Here is a 21882-nt window from a genome sequence, read left to right on the forward strand (position 1 = left end):
AGCAGGTAAAACCCACTGTTCGGAATACAAAACTCACGACAGCCGGGGATGCTGGGAGCACAGGAGAGGCTGCAAAACAGCGCCCTCTAGCGACCACCCCAAAAATCATCATATATACAGCATGCATATTTATTACATTTGTAGTGCGCCCTCCATCCGAAGAGCGCCCCCTGCAGGCCACATGCCACTCTCCGCACTTGCCCCGTAAACTCCTGGTTTCTCTCTGGATGGCCTCCGCCGCGCATGTGCGTGCTCCCTGCCATGCGCAGTGAGCTTCGAGGCGCGAAGACGAGGAGTAGGGCAAAGGGGCGCGAGGGAAGGTGTCGGGAGGGCCCCTGTTGCGCATGCGCCCGCCGTGGGCGCACGCTTCCTGTCATGCGCAGCGAGCTCCGCGCCTCGCTTTGAGCGACAGGCGCGAGGAGGAGGGGAAACGGGCGCCTGGGAAGGAGTCAGGGAGGGTCCTTGCCGCGCATGCGCCCGCCAAGCGCAGTGAACGCCGCGCCTCGCTTTGAGCGAGAGGCGCGAAAGGGAAGCGGCGCCGAGGGCGATGGCTGCGCGGACGGCGTCCGCGTCGCGTCTCCCGGCGGCCGTGGGGGCTCTCGGTGCCGCCTTGCCCGGGCCCCGCGTCCCCCCGGAGGCCTTCCGCCTCGCCAAGCTCGGCCGGCCCCATGCGGTGGGTTGAAGGCGCCCGGGTGGTGGCCTGTCTGAGGCCGGGCGGGATCCTCATGCGTTCATTTCGCGAAACACCCCCCCCCCCCAATAAAGCAGCAGGAACCTCGGAGCGGTTGGCAGGGGGGAAATGGGAGAAAGATTTAAAAACCCGAGACAAAGGCAACGCCTCGCAAAAAAATTGTTCCCCATGGCGTTTCCGAGCGCCTGGGGTCGTCCTTCCGTTACCTAGCAGGTGCCGAAGCGAGCGCGGCAGAAGGAAGGCGCCGGCCAGTTCTCAAGAGGCGGGGAGTTCCGCAGGGTGGGCGCCGCCGCGCTCCGTGGAGAAATACGTGGGGGAGGCGCGGGGGTTGTGTGATGCCTGTAGTCGGGTTGCTATTCCCCCGGTAGAAGGCGATCTCGTGGGCGAAGTGAACCCGAGTTCGTTGTTAAGAGCTTCCTTTGCGCCTTGAACTCGGACCCCCCAGCAGATCGGCAATCAGTTCGGCATTAATAGAATTAAAACTTTATTTTTATTTTTTAAATATACTGTGTGTGTATATATATATATATATATATATATATATATATATATATATATATATAAATGCAGGTAACTTAAGCAAAAACCCTTTAAATATCAGTTCATGAAAAGGAGGAGGGCCCAGCCCGCATAAAATATGTCCCTTCCTCCTGTCTTTGGATCCGCATTCTGCAAGTCCATAAGGGGAAAGCTCTGTTCCTTTCCTTTGTGGCTGAGCTAGATTTTTTTGGGGGGGGGGAGGCTTCCAGAGCTATTAAGGCTCATTGCTTCAGTCCTAAGCACATTTATAAGGGACTGAAGTCCCACTGAATTGGTCACAACTGCATAGTTTCTATAGCAGAGCTTTCCAAACTGTGTAGTGACACATTAGTGTGCTGGCGGCAGCGTGTAGGTGTGATGTGAACGCTCCCCACGCTCCTTCTGGGGCTGGAAAAGGGTTAGTGTTAGTTTAACAGGTCTGTAAAACTGAATTACTGTGTTGCAAAATGATGCATGTCTAAGAAGTGTGTCACCAACATGAAAAGTTTGGGAAGCTCTGTTCTAGAGCCATCTGCATTTGTCTTAGCCCAAATGTTGTGATCCTTACATATGGTGGGGGGGGGAATTAACATTGGGGGAGATATGCAGCTCAGGCCTGTCTGGAGTGCTCCATTCTGTGGCCTGGATGTGTTCCATATCAGCTAAGGTTACTCTCATGAGAATTGCATTCTGTTGGTTTAATGTTTTATGACTGGTTGGCATCCTTGCTTCCCCCCTTTGAAAAAGGAAATCACCTAAAATTGAATAACAGCACTGGGTGGTATTCAGCTTTACTTTTACTTAGAGCAGACCCATGGAAATGAATGAATAAGTTAACGCCATTGCTTTCAGTGGGTTTCAAACTTAAGTTGAATACCACCCACTGGTATTCTCTGCTCCCCTCTGAACCATCAGAGGGAACCTTGTGTGTGTGTGTGTTTGTGTTTGCGGAAGGGGGATTAGTGGATTCCTTTCACCCAATTGAATTGCATTGTAAACAATGTGCATGCACACGAAAGCTCATACCAATGACAAACTTAGTTGGTCTCTAAGGTGCTACTGGAAGGAATTTTTTTATTTTGTTTCAAATACAGCAAATGTTTTAGTGCTGTTGTCTTCCTTAAACAGACTGTAGTATTCTGGAAACTACTGTACTCCCTTCTGAAGCAATTCCAAGGTGGAGGATGGATGGAGTCTACTGACACAGGTAGCAGATTACTATTAATCTGGGAACATACGTTATTAATTTTTTGGCAAAAAATAGTAATAAGTATATGCATAATACAGAGCTTTTTATTTGTTTAATAGATACTTCCATTAAAAAAACAACAAAGTAGAACAACCACATTAGGAAAGAGCCACAATTAGTAAAACCGAAGAGTAAAAATATCTAATACTGTAGCTATAACCAAGTCTGCAATCGCCTCAGCTGTTGCATTGTCTTGGGAAATTAAAGGCTTCTGGCCTGGCACCAAAAGGGCATTCACATGATCAAGAGAACCTCCCTCGGGGAGAGTGTTCCATGTTTTGAAAGCAATCTAAGTCATCCAGTGAACTTGCTGTAGGAAGTTGGAGGGGAAGGTTGCATTGCTGCTATTTGCATAGCCCACTTGCAGTGTGAATTTATTCTGGAGCTTTGTGACGACTGCTGCCTTATCTGCCTTCCCTGAATAGGGAAGCTTTTTAATCCGCAATTTTTTTTTATAATGTTTTTATGTATGTTGGAAGGCGCCCAGAGTGGCTGGGGCAACCCAATTATTAAATGGGCAGGGTACTACTATTAATAATCACCATCACCTGCTTCCTAGGTACCCAAGTCAGATTCGTCAGGAGTGTGGCATTGAACCTTGGCTACAGAAGACCAGAATTTTATCAGCTCCCCCCTGATGGTTCAGAGGGAAGCAGAGAACTACTATTGGTATTTTCCTGGCTTCTATGCAGAATCAGCTTAATGGAGCAGTTACTGACCCTAAACAGAGTGAAACTTTGGGATGAAGCAACTGTTTGCATGGTGAGTAATTTTTTTGTTACTAATTTTCAGGTATCTTTTTTTTACCAGAAACAAGATACAGTATTGGAGGGCAGGGCTGGACTTGAATGTGTACAGTATTGCGGTTTTGTTGGCTGTTGCTTGTTTGGTGAAAATGGCAGTGCTGGTTTAAGAATAGGCTCTTATACAATGAATGTGGTTCCCAATGCATTTTGAGTAATATCTTTAATTCCTGGTTTCAGGAATAATCTGATGTATACCTTGTTGGATAGATTACATTTTAGTCTGCTTACGTGAACTGGATTACAAAAGTGGTCTTGATCCATTTTTAGCAAGAAGCATTTAGTATCAAAGCTTTCCTGAAATACATCAGTAAACATATTAGTTGTGCACCGCAGTTGTTCTTTTCATTGTTGCATTTTCTGCAACTGTTGTCAATCTTCTCTTTGCATGCAATGTTGGTCCAGTAGCTCCTTCTGTGATTTTGGGGTCACGTAGTGGAGGAGCTGACAGGTATGTGTTTGTGCTCTGTCTTACTTCTGTACTTTATCAAGCTTCGGGTTATTGGTAGGATAGATTTGCCAACAGACTGTGAGAGTAATGTTAAAGGAAACAGTTGTATTTATTGTGAACTGATACTAGATAAGTTAACTTCTGCAAAAATCTATTTTTGTTAATAATTAGTATCCAAGTATTTTTTAGAAACTTTATTCAGGACTGTGCCACTTAAAAATAAAACCAACAGTAAAATAGAAGCAGTCTAAAACATTACTGTACAGAAGAAACATATTTAATTTCAATGTCTACTTGGACTTTGTGGGAACTGGGGCCAGGCACATTTCCATTTGCCATGGGGAAGCAGGTCTGAAGAGGGGAGGCCGTGGACCAGATCCAGAGGTTTGGGGGCCAGAGGTTCCCCACCCTTGTTTTAGAGGAAGCCCTCATGAGGCAGTTTACATGGGGGGGGGGGAACCATAAAACTGCAAAAATTAGACACCAGAGACCAAAGCTGGAGCTTGTTGTATAGTAATGCCTGATTTTAAATATGCTACTGCATAATATATCTCTTGGTCGCCTGCAAAATGGATTTGTTGAACTTTGCACCTTGTTCCACAACCCACTTCTGCAAGTGCTACTTAAATTGCCGATAGGTGGCAGCACAGTTATAGTGGAAAGTCTTTTCTATAGGAAAATTGTTCCACTGAGCAATGTTTTACACTTGCAGCAATGCAGAGGCATCTTGCGCTTGCTTTTTCTTGTAGAACACAGTTTCCCAGCTTGCTGCTTATGTTAAAAATGATCAAAATATAAATATTTGATGCTCCCTAAGATAGTGTAATTGTGCCACAAGTATGACTCCAATGGGGCTCTTTGAGAGTTTGCAGCATCATACAGCATCTACAGGCAATGTGTTCTGCAACATACAATAGGGTTTGGGGTAGCTAAGAGAACAAGGGCACAGGTCCTTCCTCAGTTTTACTGGCTCATTGCACCCTCAAGAACTCAGAATGATTTTTAAAAGGTTTGCAAAAGATTTATTAGCTTTTGTGCCAGCCTTGTTCATGTGATCACTGTGCTGGTGGGCGATTCAGCTGGCTTTTTTCCCCTGCTCCTTGTCTCCCTGTTTAGGGAGGCTTTTAATGTTTAATTGTTTTATTTCATTTTTCTGTTGTAAGCCGCCCAGAGTGGCTGGGGAAACCCAGCCAGATGGGCGGGGTATAAATAATAAATTATTGTTATTATTATCTCCCATCTCTGCCTGAGTCCAATAACTTAGTTGTCCTGGTTGTGGACTTTATGGGGAGGACATTCATATTCCCCGCTTCTTTCAATGGATTCAAAATGCACCCTAGCAAAATGGTGGCTGTGAGAATTGCTTTGCTTTGTTGCAATCACTATTCTCTGCCTTTTCTTTTGAGTGAGGTTTAGAAAGTTTTCTGCATCTCCTGAATCTTTTGTTTTTTTATTTATTGAAAACATTTTACTGCACTCTTGAGCAGAAAAAGGCTCCCACTTTCAATGATCAAGAATAATAATTCATTTTCATTTCATTGGCTTGTTTCTTATATCCTGATTGTCTTTCCTGAGGGAAGCCTAAAGTGGCTCACAGAAAACAGCAACTTGATTAACACAAAATATCAGAAAGAAAGCCAGTATAGCAGAAAAACGTATTTGCAAATATAAAACATTATCCAAGTCGTGTGAAAGCATGAACTTACTTTCAATAAATCTATTAAATCCATAAGAATTAATTCAGCATCTGTGCACAATGATGGGAGCTGCCTTGCATTCCCGGGGCTGCCTCGACCGCCTTAGCACAAGCAGGCAGGCTCTGGAGGAGGTAGCAGATTTGCCCTGTGCCTCATGGGGCCGGGGCTCCTCCCCTGGGCGCCGGGTGCTAGAGGAGGCGGTGCCTTTGCCCACCCAGCCTCGACAGAAAGAGGCAGAAGCTGTGCATGGTGATGCTAATCGTCTCCATGGCTGTGTGCATGCATGGTGGGGGGCCACACCAACTGCTGGTTTGCAGCCCCCCCCCCCCCCGAAGAGTTGCAGTGGCAGACTGTGGCTCTTTGATTCCAAAAGCTTAGCCATTCCTAGTCTAAAGATAAATGTATTGGGGAAAAGTTTTTTTTTCCAAGATTTTGTTCCTTCCAATTTTAGTGTGATACCCCTTTGAAAAGCCTGCAGGATGGAGAAAGCCTGGCTCCAAAATCTCATATGAAAGGCCAAAGGGATGTCCGATACCTGCAGTGGTTAAATGGCCGTCTGCAGTTCCAGTGGCGAAAATACCACTCAGAACAGCAAGAACAATGCAAGCTCCTGAATAAGGTAATGATTTGGCTTGTAGATATTTTATCTTTCTACATTAAGGTTGTAAGTAAAACTAGTTTTGGGTTACAGGTAGATAGCCGTGTTGGTCTGAGTCGAAGCAAAATAGAAAAAAAATCCTTCAGTAGCACCTTAAAGACCAACTAAGTTTTTATTTTGGTATGAGCTCTGAAGTAGTGTGTATGCACACGAAAGCTCATACCAAAATAAAAACTTAGTTGGTCTTTAAGGTGCTACTGAAGGAATTTTTTTCTAGTTTTGGGTTGTAGATGTAACCCATCTAACATTATTTTGCTGTAGACTACACTTCACAGAAAAAAAAATAACAGCAAGCTGCTTTATTCAAATCCTGAGAATTTTTCTTTCTTTCTAATTTTAAAGATTGTGGAGAATAAAACAGAATGAAAATTTATTCATAGTTTTCTTTAGAAATTGCCATGCGTGCTCATAATCTGTTAGCCTCAAGTGTACCAACAGTATTAATGTATTGATTACCTGATAGGTGATGAGTACATGTATACAGATAGATATAATTTCTAAACCCACATCCCTCTGTTCCAGGTACATTCATACACAATTGGTTCTCATACTGATCCCATTATTGGCCATTTCTCCATCACAGAAGCAGATGTTGTAAGGCAACCAGAGAATTACAAACAGGTAATCCTCCTTTTGTGGCATCGTGAGCTATGTTAGAAACTATGGAGAATTCTGTAAATCAATATGTATGCCAGAATTGGAGGACTAGATTTTCAGTCCTCAAGCCATAATGGAAGACTTCCTAGCTCCGTGATTCCCCAAGCGGACTGGCTGGTCTCTTGATGTGCTGGGTGCCTAGATGCAAGTTGATGCCATTGGACTGTGCCAGCACCTTGAGGCCTTCACAAGAGAATTGTTACAAGCGCTTGTAATCCACCCTTCACTCAGAGACACCACGGAGAGAATCTTCCCATAGACACACACACTGTGGACCTCACTTGACGGGAACATGGAGAGCCAGTGTGTGCGTTGTGTAGGTTGCATGCCTTCCAAAGAGCATGGCACTCTCTCACATATACCTAGATTCATAGGAAATTTCGTTCTCTATAGCAGTGCTCCCCAACCTTTTTATCGCCGCGGACCAGTCGACGTTTGATAATTTTACCGCGGCCCGCTGAGGGGGGGGGAACGTTGATTGTTTATATTTTATTTAGATTGTTTTGATTTAATAATTTTAATTTAATTGTATTTAAATGTTCCTTGGGCGGCCCGGTACCAATTGATCCACGGACCGGGACCGGTCCGTGGCCCGGGGGTTGAAGACCACTGCTCTATAGTATGCACACTTTAAAAAGGTCAGATTCCAGCCTCTAATTTCCTTGGGCTCCTCCCCTTCATGCTAATAGATTCCAGTATCTTCTTCCATAGAATCCTTCTGGTCCTCAGCTAGCTAGGATCTACATCTGTTTTGCTTCTAATTGGTGGTACCGTGTTTCTCCTAAAATAAGACACGTCTTATATTTATTTTTCCTCCCAAAAAACACAGCACGGCTTATTTTCAGGGGATGTCTTTTTTTTTTTTTTTTTTTGCTGTCTTTGCGGAGGGGGGAGAGACTCACAAGAGCAATAACTTTGGGCGCAACAAGGGCACCGCGAGTCATTTTTCTCTTAGCCAGCACTGTCTGTTCTGCTCTGCTGAGGATGACACAGGGCTCTTTCTCGGCGCTCGTAAGCAATGCCCAAAGAAACGCGGCGGCTGTAAGAAACCCGCTCTCCCTTTGCACAGAAAGGAGTATGGAAAGGTGGCGACAGCAGCTGCCTCTTCCGCAGTACACCTCCATACATCCCCTCTTGCTCCAAACAGCGAAAGGGTTCTCCCCACACATCTCTCCCCTTCCCACCCGCTGCCCTCGCTTTGTGCACAGCGAGCCGAGCTGTCTGTTCTTTTCCCCTAAGGTCTCGCGCCGCCGGCAGGCAACAGCCCTCAGCTCTCGCGCGCAGCACACGGGGCTGACTGATAGGGCGCCAGGAGGCAGGCAGCGATTGTCCATTCGCAGCTAATGTTCTCCGCCGGCACTTGGGCTGGAAAATGCGCGAAAGCTACACTCACGCCCCGCCCGGTGCCTACTCACGCTGTGAAATCCGATCCAAGTCCAAGCGGCTGCACGGTCCCCGTGGCAAGAGGCGGCTGCACGGGAGCCGCTTCGGGGAGCACAGCGCAGCGCGAAGAGCCTGGTGAGAGGCAGCTGCGGCTGCAGGTGAAGCCCGGGATCTGCGTGGGCGACTGGGGGTGAACGCCCTGAACGCTGCGGCGGTGGCGAAGAGGCGCCCGATCAGCCCGCTTCTCAGCTGATCGGGCGCCTCTTCGCTACCGCCGCAGCGCTCAGGGCGCTCGCCCCCAGTCGCCCACGCAGATCCCGGGCTTCACCTGCAGCCAAGCGGCTCCCACCCCGGCTTATTTTCAGGGGATGTCTTATATTTATTCTACTAACGAAAAGCCTGACATGGCTTATTTTTGAGGACCGTCTTATTTTAGGAGAAACACGGTATTAAGTGTTTGTTGGCATTTACTTTCCTTTATCTTTGTCCCTATACCTGTCGCCCCAAGTTTTTAAGTCCTTTTTTTTGCTGATTGTATCAGTCTACTCAGAACTTGGTACCAGGGTTTTGTTACATTTTGGACTTCATAGCTTAATTTTTACTGCTCTTTGGACACAAAACAAGGAAAACGAAAACACCAGTGAGTGCTGTCTACTACCTGAGGGTGGCTCTACGTTAGCTTGGCAGTAGAGAAATATCCAAGTGTTTGGTGCTAAGGAGAGGGGGGGAAACATTTAAATAATTAACATACAGACATGTTTTTAAGAATCATCCAGCTAAAGCCTATGTAGCCTTTGCATATTCAAACCATGCCACTCTGGCATAAGTTACTTGGTTTATTTAAAGGATTTTGCTTCAACTTTCATCTTACAAAGACCAGAGGAAAAGGCAACCTCTGCCCTCCGGCTTACAATCTAAAAGGAAAGGGGATGAGGATGGAGTATGTAAAAAGCAAAGTCAGGCAGCAGTTCTTAGTTACAAGGTTCAGCAGGCCGTGCAGCACAGTGGGAGAACTGCTGCTTCCTCTCCTAGGAGCCTCAGTGGTGGCAGTCGGTAGCTGGAGGGAGCAGGGATCTCACCTGAAACCTGGCGGCAGCTGCTACTGCTTTTCCTCTTCAGTGTCAGCATAAAGGTAAAGGTACCCCTGACCGTTAGGTCCAGTCGCAGACGCCTCTGGGGTTGCGGCACTCATCTCGCTCTATAGGCCAAGGGAGCTGGCATTTGTCTGCAGATAGCTTCCGGGTCATGTGGCGAGCATGACTAAGCCGCTTCTGGCGAACCAGAGCAGTGCACGGAAACGCCATTTACCTTCCCACTATTTATCTACCTGCACTTTGACGTACTTCCGAACTGCTAGGTTGGCAGGAGCAGGGACCAAACAATGGGAGCTCACCCCGTCGCGGGGATTCAAACCGCCGACCTTCTGATCGGCAAGCTCTAGGCTCAGTGGTTTACACCACAGCGTTAGCATAGCTTGGCATAGTAGGGAGACGGACCTTTCTCAAAACTGTATCACATTTCGGTTAAAGTTTTGTTGAATAATTATGCCACAATGGAATGAAAAAGCCAGCGTATTAGTATATCTTACTGCAAACAGCCACTTTGGTGGAGGAGGAGGATACAGATTACTTTGTGTTCTAGCTTCCCCTCAAAGGATAGATCTATTCAGTGTGTGTGTGTCTGCAACTAGCCATCCTAAAAGTGTTAGCCTGCTTTTAGTGAAGCAAATAATTCATTTTCACTGAGAACTATCATAAAGTGAGCAATCTGGTTCTGACAGATAATGTGTAATATTTTATTTTATTTTTTGAAAAGGAATGACAGGACATTTCCAATTAAAATACAGTTATTTCACCAGCTGTCAGACTTCAGCACCTGCTTTTAAATGTAAAGAAATTGCCTTTCTGGGTTTATCTTCAGCATAGTTTTATCTGTGGATATTTCCAGTCACTATTTTTGTATTTAATTTAAAACTATCATCCAACCATATTCCAGAGGCTCAGAATGACTTGCAACACTTTTAGTTCAAACAGATTTGTATACCAGTAATATATCAGAATGATGGTCACATCTTGAAATAACAAGTAATCTGGGTTGCCAATCTGAGATGGTTCCAGGTAATCAGCTACTACCGGTATGTAGGGATAGATCATAGATGTGCAAGCAGTTTGCCCTGAAATGCAAGTTCTCCTTCTCTGCCATGTAGTTTGCGTGATTACTGAAGGCGGCCCGCCCCCTTTGCTTCCCTTCATGGTGCTCCCTGGCAGATCACTGCTGCCTCTCCTCTTCTGTTTGCTCTTCTTTAGTCCCACGACCTGTCACTGGTCCTTTTCTTACCTGCTTCAGATTTGCAAGGCAGTCACAATGGACAAAAATGCAAGCCTGAGCCAGGCGTGTCCTCAGGGAAGATGAATGTGCTTCATGCTTGACCTCTTGACAGGGTAGATGGCAGTTTCCTGGGATTGCCGTTCAGTAGGTAATGAGACAAATGGGAAAACTGTCTGGCTTGCTGAGCAAATGATGAACATTGTGGTGACACTTTTGCCAGGTGGCCAGCTGCAATATGCATTCATTCTCCTGAGATCACCGTGTGCAGATCATCCCATTCTGATGGTACTGTATTACATTATTTTGTAATGTAACACAATTATTGTGCGGTAGAAATATTTGTATTAAGCTCCTCTAGTGGTTCACAATTAAGATAACAAAACAACAACAAATATATAATACGAGCTGAAAGCAACACTGCAGCAATCAAAACAAACAAGGCTGAGCCGTTGTTAATTCTCAAAGGCCAACGGAAGCAACAACATTTTTACTTGTCTGCAAAAAACAGGCTGTTCCCTGCAAATGAAATTCCATTTATTTAAAGCATTTTTCCATCCTCTTCAAACTAAAAAAAAAGCCCCCCCCCCCGAGATACCATCTCTCCCCTCTGGCTCAGAGACTTAAACAAAAAAAGACTCAGAAGGGAATGGGATTGGAGGGAAAGGGACAGGCAAAGAAAAGTCAGGTGCTGGGACCAGGGAAGGGCTAAAGGGATTCTATGTGCTTTCAAGAAATAGCCTGTCATCCTGAGCTTCCTTGAAGCGACTGTAGTGCAGGGTGTGGCCTTGCTTGAATCTGCCGGTGATCTCATTGCACAGGCTGCAGCAGTAAAGGTTCAGGGGAGTCCAAGTGACACACCCACATGCCAGGGCAGAGGGTCCTGCTCTTCTTCCTCACAGAGCCATTGGTTCCAGTTGCCTCCGGGAGGGGAAAGGCTCAGTCCACCAAAATGGACTGGCCTGTAGAGAAAGTGTTGTCCTTGCTTTTCCCATCGCCCCTGCTAAGAATCTTTGGCAGGGCCTCATCTGCTACTGCCCCAGGTTTGGTAGCCACTGAGACACCTGCATAAGCAGGCTGGAATATATCTCCAACCCTGCCCAGCCCCGGCATGCTACCTATGGGGATTCCTCCGCCACCGGCAGAATATGGAATCATCCTGGCTACAAGAGACAATGCTGTAATTTCTCTACTGGTAAATACAGATGATAGATAGATAGCACTGCTGAGATACCAAGGAATCCATTAAATCTCCCCTTCACATTAGAACAAGTGTGATATTTGAGATCCAGAGTACCTGAAGCTCTGCTTGTGGATGTGAATGCATCTGAGGTCCCCTGCAACATATTTCTTCAGGTATTATTTTTTTAGCTAGGCAATTAGTGCCCCACTGGGAAGCCCTGGCAGCGTTCCAGTAATGTTTAATAATGTTCAAGCTGGTCATTTCTACTTTGCGGCATTATTACCTTGAGCTAAAATTTTCCCTTGGCCGTAATCTGTCACCTATATGCGCCCTCAGCTGAAAATTTTCCACACCAGAAAGAGAATTAATAGAGCTGCAGTGCTATAGTTGCTGTCACCGTTTTAAAGGGAAGCTTCAGAAAAGAGTCATTGCTTGCCACATTTTATTGGCCAAGCACGTGGAGTTATTGCTTCTTGAAAAATGATACTCTGACTTATCAAGGCCTTTATAAATTACTGGACTGTGTAGCAAACATACTTTTTTCCGATGGTTGCTGTTTATGGTGCCCCCCCCCCCAAAAATATGGAAGTCTGTGGCCACCCTTTCCAGAGATTTAACCTGTCCTGGGACCTGATGGTTAAGGGCAGGTACTAAATTGAACTCATTATAATAGGCTCCACTCTGAGAACATTTTGATGGACATGAAAAGGTGTTTCTGTGCAAAATTTTCTGTCATTTATATTCATTCCTTAGGAGAACTGGAAAAGCAATATACAATATTGACAAACTTGAGTGATCGTTCAAACAAATTAGGAAGGATGTGTGGTCTTCCCCTCTATACCTGTTGTGTTTCCTAATCATTAGTTTGTTCAGTTTTCTCATCCTGGTCCCAATCCCTGGACTTGGTGCAGATTTCTTTTAGTCTTGCTACAGAATTTTTTCTTAATAGATTCAGCAGCATTCTAATGAATGCATTAAAGCCAAAAATAATCAGATTCTGAATGATCTGTGAGGCACACTAGCAAAACCATTCAAGTCCATGGCTGACATCTGTGGAGAGTCAAATGAGGGAGAAACAAACTGCAGCCGGGCACTGGAGGCAGCGGGACTCAGGAGTGACAGCAATATCGCCAGCGATATACTTCTGAGTAAAACCACCATCATGGTCTGCCTCTCATACCGGCAGAGGGAAAAACAATTGGCGAGGCACTGGTACAGCTTGTTCCTCCCACTGATGCCCCAGGTCCCTCTGGCTTGCATGAGAGCAGGAGGGGCATGGGGATTGCTCAGCTGAGGGGCGAGAGCCTTCTCGCGCCCTATCTGGCCTTCTTGCTTGCGAGGAGGCAAACACACAGCCAGCTAGGCACAGGGAGCCTCTCCCATCTGCCTGGCTAGCTGCTTGTTTGGGAGCAAGCGGGATGGGCTGCTGGTCTTTTTCCTCCAGAGCGATCCACCGGGAGGAAAGAGATTGGATTGCACCTCCCAGCTGAACAGTCTTGATGCTTCTCCGGCTTGTGTGCAAGCCGGAGAAGGATGGGGCTGCTCAGCTGGAAAGTGTGAAGCTGCTTCCTCCCTGGTGTGGTGAGGCACTGGGGTGAAACTGCCTCAGTGATTTCACCTCCACACCTAAGCAGTGTTGTGATGGGAAACAGTGTTTTGAACATTACGGTTGATGACCAGATCACAATGTTTGCCTGGCAATACAATGCAATGTTGAAAACCTGACATTGCCCAGCCCTAGTGTGAGGGACACCTCATGAAGGAAGTGCCCAATATTTCTCTCCTTCCATGTGAAATTGCTCGTTACTAATCACTACCTTGTCGTGGCGAAGGGGCTTGAATAACTCAGAAAAGCTATGAGCTATGCCATGCAGAGCTACCCAAGATGGACAGGTCATAGTGGAGAGTTTGGACTAAATGTGATCCACCTGGAGCAGGAACTGGCAAGCCACTCCAGTATCCCTGCCAAGAAAACTCCATGGACAAAAACAGCAGTGCAGTGGAAGACAGGAGTGCCTGTCGTGCTCTGGTCCATGGGGTCACGAAGAGTCGGACACGACTAAACAACAACAACAACAAAATCTGAGTAAGGCAGTGTACCTCATTAGAATAGTAAATTACACTCTATGGCAGATCTATTAGTAAATACCCTATTTCAGGTTTTGACAATTCATTTTTTGTTGCTTAGTCGTGTCCGACTCTTCGTGACCCCATGGACCAGAGCACGACAGACACTCCTGTCTACCACTGCCTCCCGCAGTTTGGTCAAACTCATGTTCGTAGCTTTGAGAACACTGTCCAACCATCTCATCCTCTATTGTCCCCTTCTCCTTGTGCCCTCAATCTTTCCCAACATCAGGGTCTTTTCCAGCGAGTCTCCACTTCTCATGAGGTGGCCAAAGTATTGGAGCCTCAGCTTCAGGGTCTGTCCTTCCAGTGAGCACTCAGGGCTGATTTCCTTAAGAATGGATAGGTTTGATCTTCTTGCAGTCCATAGGACTCTCAAGAGTCTCCTCCAGCACCATAATTCAAAAGCATCAATTCTTCAGCAATCAGCCTTCTTTATGGTCCAGCTCTCACTTCCATACATCACTACTGGGAAAACCATAGCTTTAACTATACAGACCTTTGTAGGCAAGGTGATGTCTCTGCTTTTTAAGATGCTGTCTAGGTTTGTCATTGCTTTCCTTCCAAGAAGCAGGCGTCTTTTAATTTCGTGACTGCTGTCACCATCTGCAGTGATCATGGAGCCCAAGAAAGTAAAACGTCTCACTGCCTCCATTTCTTTCCCTTCTTCATAATGATGGTCTATTTTTAAAAGTTTGTTGAACGTTAACTAAAATCCTCCCCCCCCCCATTGTAATGCACTGAACTAATTTAATGTGTTGAGACTGCATGCTAAACATATTTGTAGTCTTTGGAATTTTCATTTTGCATTTATATAGTGCTTTGCAGTGTTTACACATAAACTACGACAGTCATTCTTACAATAACCTTTTAAGGTTTGTATTTTTAAATCACTGATGTTTTTGGGTGGTTGAGGCAGAGAAATATGGACTAGACTCAGACCACAAGTACATTTGCGGCTGAGATAAGATTCGAAACGAACTTTGCCGCCACTATATTATGGAGGGAGAGTGAGGAACAGGAATTCGGAGGCAGCTGGGAAACCTCAGATGTACAGCCCTACAGAGACTCCTTTCTAGCTCCAGAAACCTACATCAGCAGTTTGCTTTTGTCGACAGATGGCTGCCAGAAGGCATCCTTACCATTTTGCTTTGAGGACTCCAACATAGTATATTTTGATTCCAGTAAAGCCTTTGACAAGGTTCCTCATAATATTCTTTTTGGCAAGCTGCTAATATGTGGGCTAGATAATACTATTGTTAGCTGGATTTGTAGCTGGTTGGTCGATCATACCAAAAAAAGTGCCAGGCAACAGTTCCTCATCAACCTGGCCCAGGAGTGACTTGTGGGAACTACATGCATAGCTGTCAAGATTTCCCTTTTTTTAAAAGGGAAATTCCCTTATGCTGAATAGGCTTCCTCACGAGAAAAGGGAAAACTTGACAGCTATGTACATGGCTCATCTTCTTTGTAAATGATTTGGACAAAGGAATAAACCATCATATTTTTTGCAGATGGCATCAAGCTGGGTGGGTTAGCTAGTGAATTAGAAGACAGGAACTGAATCCAATATGGTCTTGACGGGGTGGAGAACTGGGCCAAACAAAATTAATTCTCTCAGAGATATGTAAACTTTTAGGCTGAAAGAATCTGATGCACAACTAGCTCAACAACAATATATGTGAAAGAAGTATGTTAAGGTTTCAGTAGAACGCAGACTAAACAGCTCCGCGATGCAGTGAAAGAAGGCTAATGCACTTCTCAGCTGCATCCACAGAAGTGCAGTCTCCAGATCACAAGGAGCCAAATTGTTCTGTTGGGCTTGGTCAGACCTTCCTTGGAGTACTTTTTCCATTTCTGAGAACCACAGTTTAAGAACATGGGCAAATACCCAGTGGAGGGTGGCAGATGGTGCGTGGAATGAAGTCCAAGTGCTAGGAGAAAAGGATGAAGGAGTTGAGCAGTTTTGACATGTGTGGCTCCAGACAGCAAGGCCCAAAAGCAGCAGCTTCCAATTACAAAACGGGATTTCATTTAAACAGTAGGATGAACTTCCTTCGCGTATCAGTTGTTTGACAGCGGAATAGACTTCCTTGGAAACAGCTAGGCCCTGTTTTGTTAGCCATTTTTAAGCAGAGGGCAGGGTGGCCGCCTCCTGGGGATGCTGTAGAAGTAGATTTCCTGCATTTGCAGGACTGGGTGGCCTTAGAAGCCCCTTCCAGCTTTCTTCTTATTTGCCTTGGAATGCAACTTTACTTTCAGCAAAGCTAGGACTCTCACTGACTTTGGTTTTTGCTTTGAGAAGATTCCCCAAGAGCTGCTCCTCCAACTTTCCCCCATTCCATGCCGTGTTGCAGCTGATCATTTGACAGTGAGATAAGGCATTTCATTGTTAGTTGTATATATTGAATCTGTATTGTTCAGCTAGATATGTGAAGTCCCGGGGAGGAAAAAAAATGGTAGGTTTCTCCCCCTGCCCCCCCAAAGACTTCTTTCCATTTTTTCCAACAGCAAAGGAAATTTTGGAGGACACTGAAAAGGACACTCCTGTGAAATATTATGTTCCCTTTGGAACAGGAAATGCTTTCGGAAACATTCAAAATGTCTAGTGTGGAATTTTTTATGCAAGGCAGTTTTCAGCATGAGATAATGATAATTCTTGTGCGTTCTGTGGATCAGGGCTGGCTAACCTTTCTGGCCCAGGTGCCAACCTTCTGAGGCTGCATCCCAGCAGTGGGTATCGCTGGCATACACAAATGCACTTGCTGACACAGGGATGCAGCTACCATGCAGACCAGGCAAGGTGGGGGTGAGTTCTCCCCACTCCTCAAACACCTGGGGAGGGTGTGATTTGCGTCCCCCTGCCTGCTCTACTGCTATGTCTTCTTTTTTCCCTTTCTGCTGCAGCTGTGGACATCAGTGGGGGCTTGAGGGACCTCTGGTTGTCGACTGTGAAAACAGGACGTTGGGCTAGATTGGCCATTGGCACGTTGGCTCTTCTCACCTTCCTCTACATCTGCATTAGGCGGATGTGATCTACCACCACCCACAATATATGTGAAGAACTCTAAAGTGCCACATAAATGCAAAGCATTATTGATATTGATGGGAAGTTTTTTTTTTCCCCAAATCTGGCTTCAAAACCTTGGTGGTTGGTGTGCAGAATTTGGATTGATCTGTTACATAATCCTATCTGATCTGTGCTGAGTGGCTGTGTTACTTTCAGTCTCATAGCAATAGTGAAAAAGTTCCCCCCCCTTTTTTTTTGTTCAGTTGTTGCAGTTCGTTGAATCTGATAGCTCTCGACTCGAAGCCTTTCTCAAGTGGAAGCTCCTGGAACCAGTTTACTGGCATTGGATGGTATGATTAAATACTTGAGGGACAAGTTACGTATTTTGTGTATTGTTTTTCTGGGGGTGGGGGAAATGTTACACAGGTATATTTTCTGGGCCTTTTGCTCCAGAGTGCCTGCTTAAAAGGTGGAGAAGATTATCATTATGAATTTAAATAAACCTCATTAAAAGCTATTAAAAATGTACAATGCTTGCTCTAGATCAGGCATGTCCAACCAGTAGATCGCTATCTACCGGTAGATCCCTGGCTGATCCTGGTAGGTTGCGGGACCCTTATTGATCATGGGATTAAATAAAGTTTACCAAAAGTTAACAAATAAAAGCTGAAGAATTCTGGGCAATCCTAACCCAAAAAGTTCAACAACTCTGGGCAATCCACCCATGACAATCCAATGACAATGGGTAGATCACTGCCATTTTTTTTTTAATACTGGGAGTAGATCGCAGTCTCTTGGGAGTTGGATGTGCCTGCTCTAGCTCTAAGACAGTATTTGTGGTGGGTGCTTGTGTTGAGGCCGATGGCAGTGAATGGGCTGCCCTCTTTGCTGATGAGAATGTCAAAGCAGTAATGTAAACTTGGTTCTTGTAAGCCTTGCCCCACTCCAAAACATTCTCTGGCTCCTTCGGCACCATGCCTGCTCTCCTTCCCTGCTATGATAAACGTAACTCTCGAATTAGGAGATCTTGCTTCAAACCACATGTATTCCATCTTTTTTGTGTATTTACCAGTACCAGTAAAAGAGAGCTTCCTAAGAACTCCCTGTGCTGCTTAATTTTATCTCAATTGCAATGCTGGACTTTGGCTGACAGGAGCGAAGCGCCATGCCATACATCTGCAGTAATTGTAAATGAAAGAAATGTCTGTTCTTCTCCTTTTGTACTTTTAAAAATATGACAGTATAAACGTTGCTGTAAACAAAATGCCTTCATTACAAACTGCAGAGCACTAAATTTTGTGAGACACCAGAATTGCAGTCAGGTAGCATTGTGGAATTGCAAATTTCCCTGGACAGTGTTGAATGATTTTAAGAATCAATAAAATCCTCTTTACAGCTGATGAAGGCTTCAAGAGCAAATACATATAATAACCATTCAGCACATTTACAGCTGTGGAAAATATTCCTTAAAGACAATGAGTTGACAGAATGAGTATTTGGATTCTGTTCCCATGTAGCAAAGAGGTTAGGAATCTTTCTGTAAAGTAGTTCAAAACCCACAAATGCATTTGCACTGACTTGCATAGGAGCCGCTGATAACACTTTTAACATACCGACTTGAGCACTGGTGAAATCGCGCAAGGTTTTGTGATATACAGATGCAACAACAGCAAATAGCTTTTAGGCTAAGGTTACTACCTGGATTTGGAAAGCGTTTTGAAGTCTTAAAGAGGGTGGTTTGTTTTGTTTTGTTTTTTAAAGGGACTAGCTCGACATAGAAGCAAGCACCCAGTTTCTAGATTCCAGACCTGGAACTCTTCCAGCTCTGCTTGAATCTTTTAAATATTTGCAGTATATTGGGTAGATAATTTCTATAGCAAGCAGCTGTTTTTTGCAATATAATCCCTTAATGCAGAAATGGTGTAGTATTCTAAGGTTTTTATCCCTCTTTTTAAATTTAGCAAGGTTAGTAATTTTAATTTTGGGCAATTCTTTTTAAAGTGATGTGTCTGTGTTTCCTTCCAAGCCATCAACAAAAGGATCAAAAGGTGGTGTGGTTTTAGTTATTGGGGCAGAGATTTAAGAAGTCTTGCAAAGTCTCTCCCGACACTCACAGTTTTTTGCTCTTATGGGGTACCAGTTTCCATTTGCAAGTGCCTAAACAAATCCTCTTGCTGGGAATAAGCAACTTTTCTGTATTTTCTGAGAATAGAATATGTTGCTTGAGAACTGAACTGCATACTGTTTCACAAACAGGTTGCTTGTTTATCTGTTGTACCAATCTCTAGACAAATGTGGCATAAGTTCCTCATTAAGAAAAATTAATGCAACTTTGGAATTCCCCTCCCCCTACCTTCCAGGAGACCCTTTTCAGTCCTGAAACAGAAGATGCAAAACCCCACGACATGTTTAACAAGGACACTATTTTGCCAAGTGCTGATCTGTATTGTTATGGCATTAAGAGAACAATTCAAGAACTGGACAAATACAGGAAAGATCTGTTGACTCTATATGATGGGCTGGGTGAGCTTATAGCCTATAGGAAACTGAGCTGCTGTGGAACGGTAAGGGTTGATTTGGGGGCCTGTTAGAAATCTAGACTGATTGATTTCATAAAACTAGACTGATTGATTTCAGAACTCTGTATTTATGTTTTTGGCCTGTTAATAGAAATCGTAACAAGATGCCTGGGGTCCTGTTTATAAAGACAAGAAGGGTTGCATTGAGCTCTGTTAATTAAGACTGACAAAATAAAACTCTGTTCTCTCATTGCTCTTTTAGAGCGCATATTATCAGCTGAGTTGTCCTTTCCTCTTCGCAGGCCCGAGCAAGAGAGCAGGAGCAGCTAGGAGAGAGCGAGTTTTGCGCGGCTGTTAAAAAAGCACAAGACATCGTCGAGCTGAAGCTGTCTGATCTGAAATGCCACAGTAGTGGCAATAGAATCGGCGCGATGCATGGACCATACAGACTTGTATTTAAAGGCAAGTGTTTAAAAACAACCAAAACGGTCAGGTCAACGAAACCCCAGAAATCCATCACAGAAGGTGCAACAGCAACAGATGTGATCAGGGATCTGAGAAAAAAAGAAGCAAGGCTGAAGGCAGAGCTGAAGCGGAGACAAGAAGAAGGCAGGCAGAAGATTTATGAAGCTGCCCAGGGACTTGGCCAGGTGCTTTGCATCCCACCAATGAAAAGACCGCAAACCAGAGATGCCGACTGAAGGTAGAAGTTGGTGCTGTTCATTAGCTTTGAAGGGAGAGTCTTGGGCCTTCCATGAGACTGTTGTCTGTGCCTGCTCCTATCTTCTAGGAGCAACTATCTTGTTTACTTGATTACTGTGATCTTTCTTGCATCTTGGATTTTACTGTAGAATGAATGTGTGTCTGTGTGAGAATAAAATTAATATTACCTTTTTAAAAATGTATCTATATTTGGTTTTTCAAATTACAGTTTTACAATCACATACCCAACATAGAAACAAGATTCCAAAGAATATCCTGGACTTCCCTCATCCCCTTTGTGGATCTTATTGTTAGTCATTTCCTCCTACATCTTTTGTAATAATCCAAATATTTTGCAGCCCAATTATATCCCAAATTCACCATTAAACTACAAGTGTTATTCCAATCCTACTAACAGTTTTAACTGCTCACAATGGTTTTATAAATTTTCCCCATTCTTTATTTAAATTTTTATCTTCCTGATTTCTGATTCCTCTGGTCATTTTTGCCATTTCGGCATAATCCATCAACTTAATCTTAAGAAGAAAATTAATATTACATTTAATTAACTACTTAATTGATATAATGACAGAATTAATGTTAGCGGCCGTCTGCAGGCAGGAATTACAAGTCTCCCTCCCCAATCCCTTTCTCGTGTGTGTATCTGTCAGTCAGTGCTCAGTTTCAGTGGAGATAAAACAGTCCTCAACTAGGCAGAGGGCACTAAATTGCCATGCTAAATATACAGACAAGATGTGTTTGATTCTTTTTTAAAAGGGGGGGTATACCATAAGCAGCTTTGCTTAAACCAAGGTAAAGCACCCTTTGTGAAATCTGTTTAAAGGGTGTTACAAAATACATCTTTCTCATCCCTGCAGTAGACAAAAGCTGGGCTTTCTTTCAGCTGTATCCTCTAGACCAGTGTTTCCCAACCTTGTGCCTCCAGCTGTTTTCGGACTACAATTCGCATCATTCCTGACCACTGGTCTTGCTAGCTAGGGATGATGGGAGTTGTAGTCCAAAAACATCTGGAGGCACAAGGTTGGGAAACACTGCTCTAGACCACAGTGGCACCTAAGAAACAGCATCACTGAAGCCCTTTGGAAGGGGCTGCCCATGAAGATGGGAAGTACTGTCTCCACAACAATGAGCATGGCCGTGATCCATTGGTTTCAGTGGATCTATTCTGAGTATGACTTGGTTGGATGCCATCCGTTGCTTTTAAGTTCAAGAAGAAGAAGAAGACCTTTATCCAACTGTGGAAGTGGCATGTCAGCCAGCAGAGTGTGATAATGTTTAACATCATATAAATAGGCTGTTTTATTTGCATTGGTTCTGTGGGTGTCCTCAAGATAGCACTTTCATTGCAATAGCACTGAATGTTGGGGAAATGTAGGCTGATATTTTTTCCTACTGGGAAGATGGAATTCATTCTCTTAGTAGTGCATCCAGTGTTGTGAATGCTCTGCAAAACGTCCACACCGTTCTGTGCACACACACACACACCTATACGCACCAGTAATGAGCTATTATGCTACTGTTTGTAGACTGGAGCAGTTGTAAATATAACATTAAAATGAAAGCTGCTTTTTTAAAAAAAGCTTTAAATGCCTTAGAAGTGAACAAATATAACAGATACAGTGGTACCTTGGTTCTCAAACTTGAATCTGTTGCAGAAGTCCCTTTGACTCCTGAAACGTTCAAAAACCAAGGTGCGGCTTCCGATTGGCTCCAGTGCCCTGGAAACAATAGCTGACCGCCGCATCAGACGTTCAGCTTCCGAAAAACATTCTAAAACCAGAACACTTCCGGGTTTTTTGGTGTTCAGGAGCCGATTTGTTTGTCCATTAAGCCATTAGTGAACCAAGGTTCCACTGTACTTGTATTTGCAAAATGTGTTGCTTCAAT

At 44.5% G+C, this 21882-nt stretch overlaps 1 protein-coding gene across 1 annotated transcript; it reads left to right on the top strand.

Moving 5' to 3' along the window:
• Positions 1-443: 443 nt before the first annotated feature.
• TEDC1 (tubulin epsilon and delta complex 1) lies at positions 444-20151 on the top strand. Its single transcript, XM_035124114.2, has 8 exons — positions 444-673; positions 2339-2417; positions 3019-3221; positions 5862-6029; positions 6591-6689; positions 17017-17103; positions 19114-19317; positions 19575-20151. The coding sequence occupies exons 1-8, from the start codon at positions 548-550 to the stop codon at positions 19971-19973; spliced, it is 1365 nt and encodes a 454-aa protein (XP_034980005.2). The 5' UTR covers positions 444-547; the 3' UTR covers positions 19974-20151.
• Positions 20152-21882: the final 1731 nt, after the last annotated feature.

The sequence above is a fragment of the Zootoca vivipara genome, chromosome 7 (genome assembly GCF_963506605.1).
Source record: "Zootoca vivipara chromosome 7, rZooViv1.1, whole genome shotgun sequence".
NCBI lineage: Eukaryota > Metazoa > Chordata > Lepidosauria > Squamata > Lacertidae > Zootoca > Zootoca vivipara.

Coding starts and splice junctions, on each gene's coding strand:
- TEDC1 (XM_035124114.2), top strand. CDS start 548: ATGGCTGCGCGGACGGCGTCCGCGTCGCGTCTCCCGGCGGCCGTGGGG. Junction 2,418..3,018: donor GATGGAGTCTACTGACACAG/GTAGCAGATTAC, acceptor CCTGCTTCCTAG/GTACCCAAGTCAGATTCGTC. Junction 17,104..19,113: donor CAGTTTACTGGCATTGGATG/GTATGATTAAAT, acceptor CCTACCTTCCAG/GAGACCCTTTTCAGTCCTGA.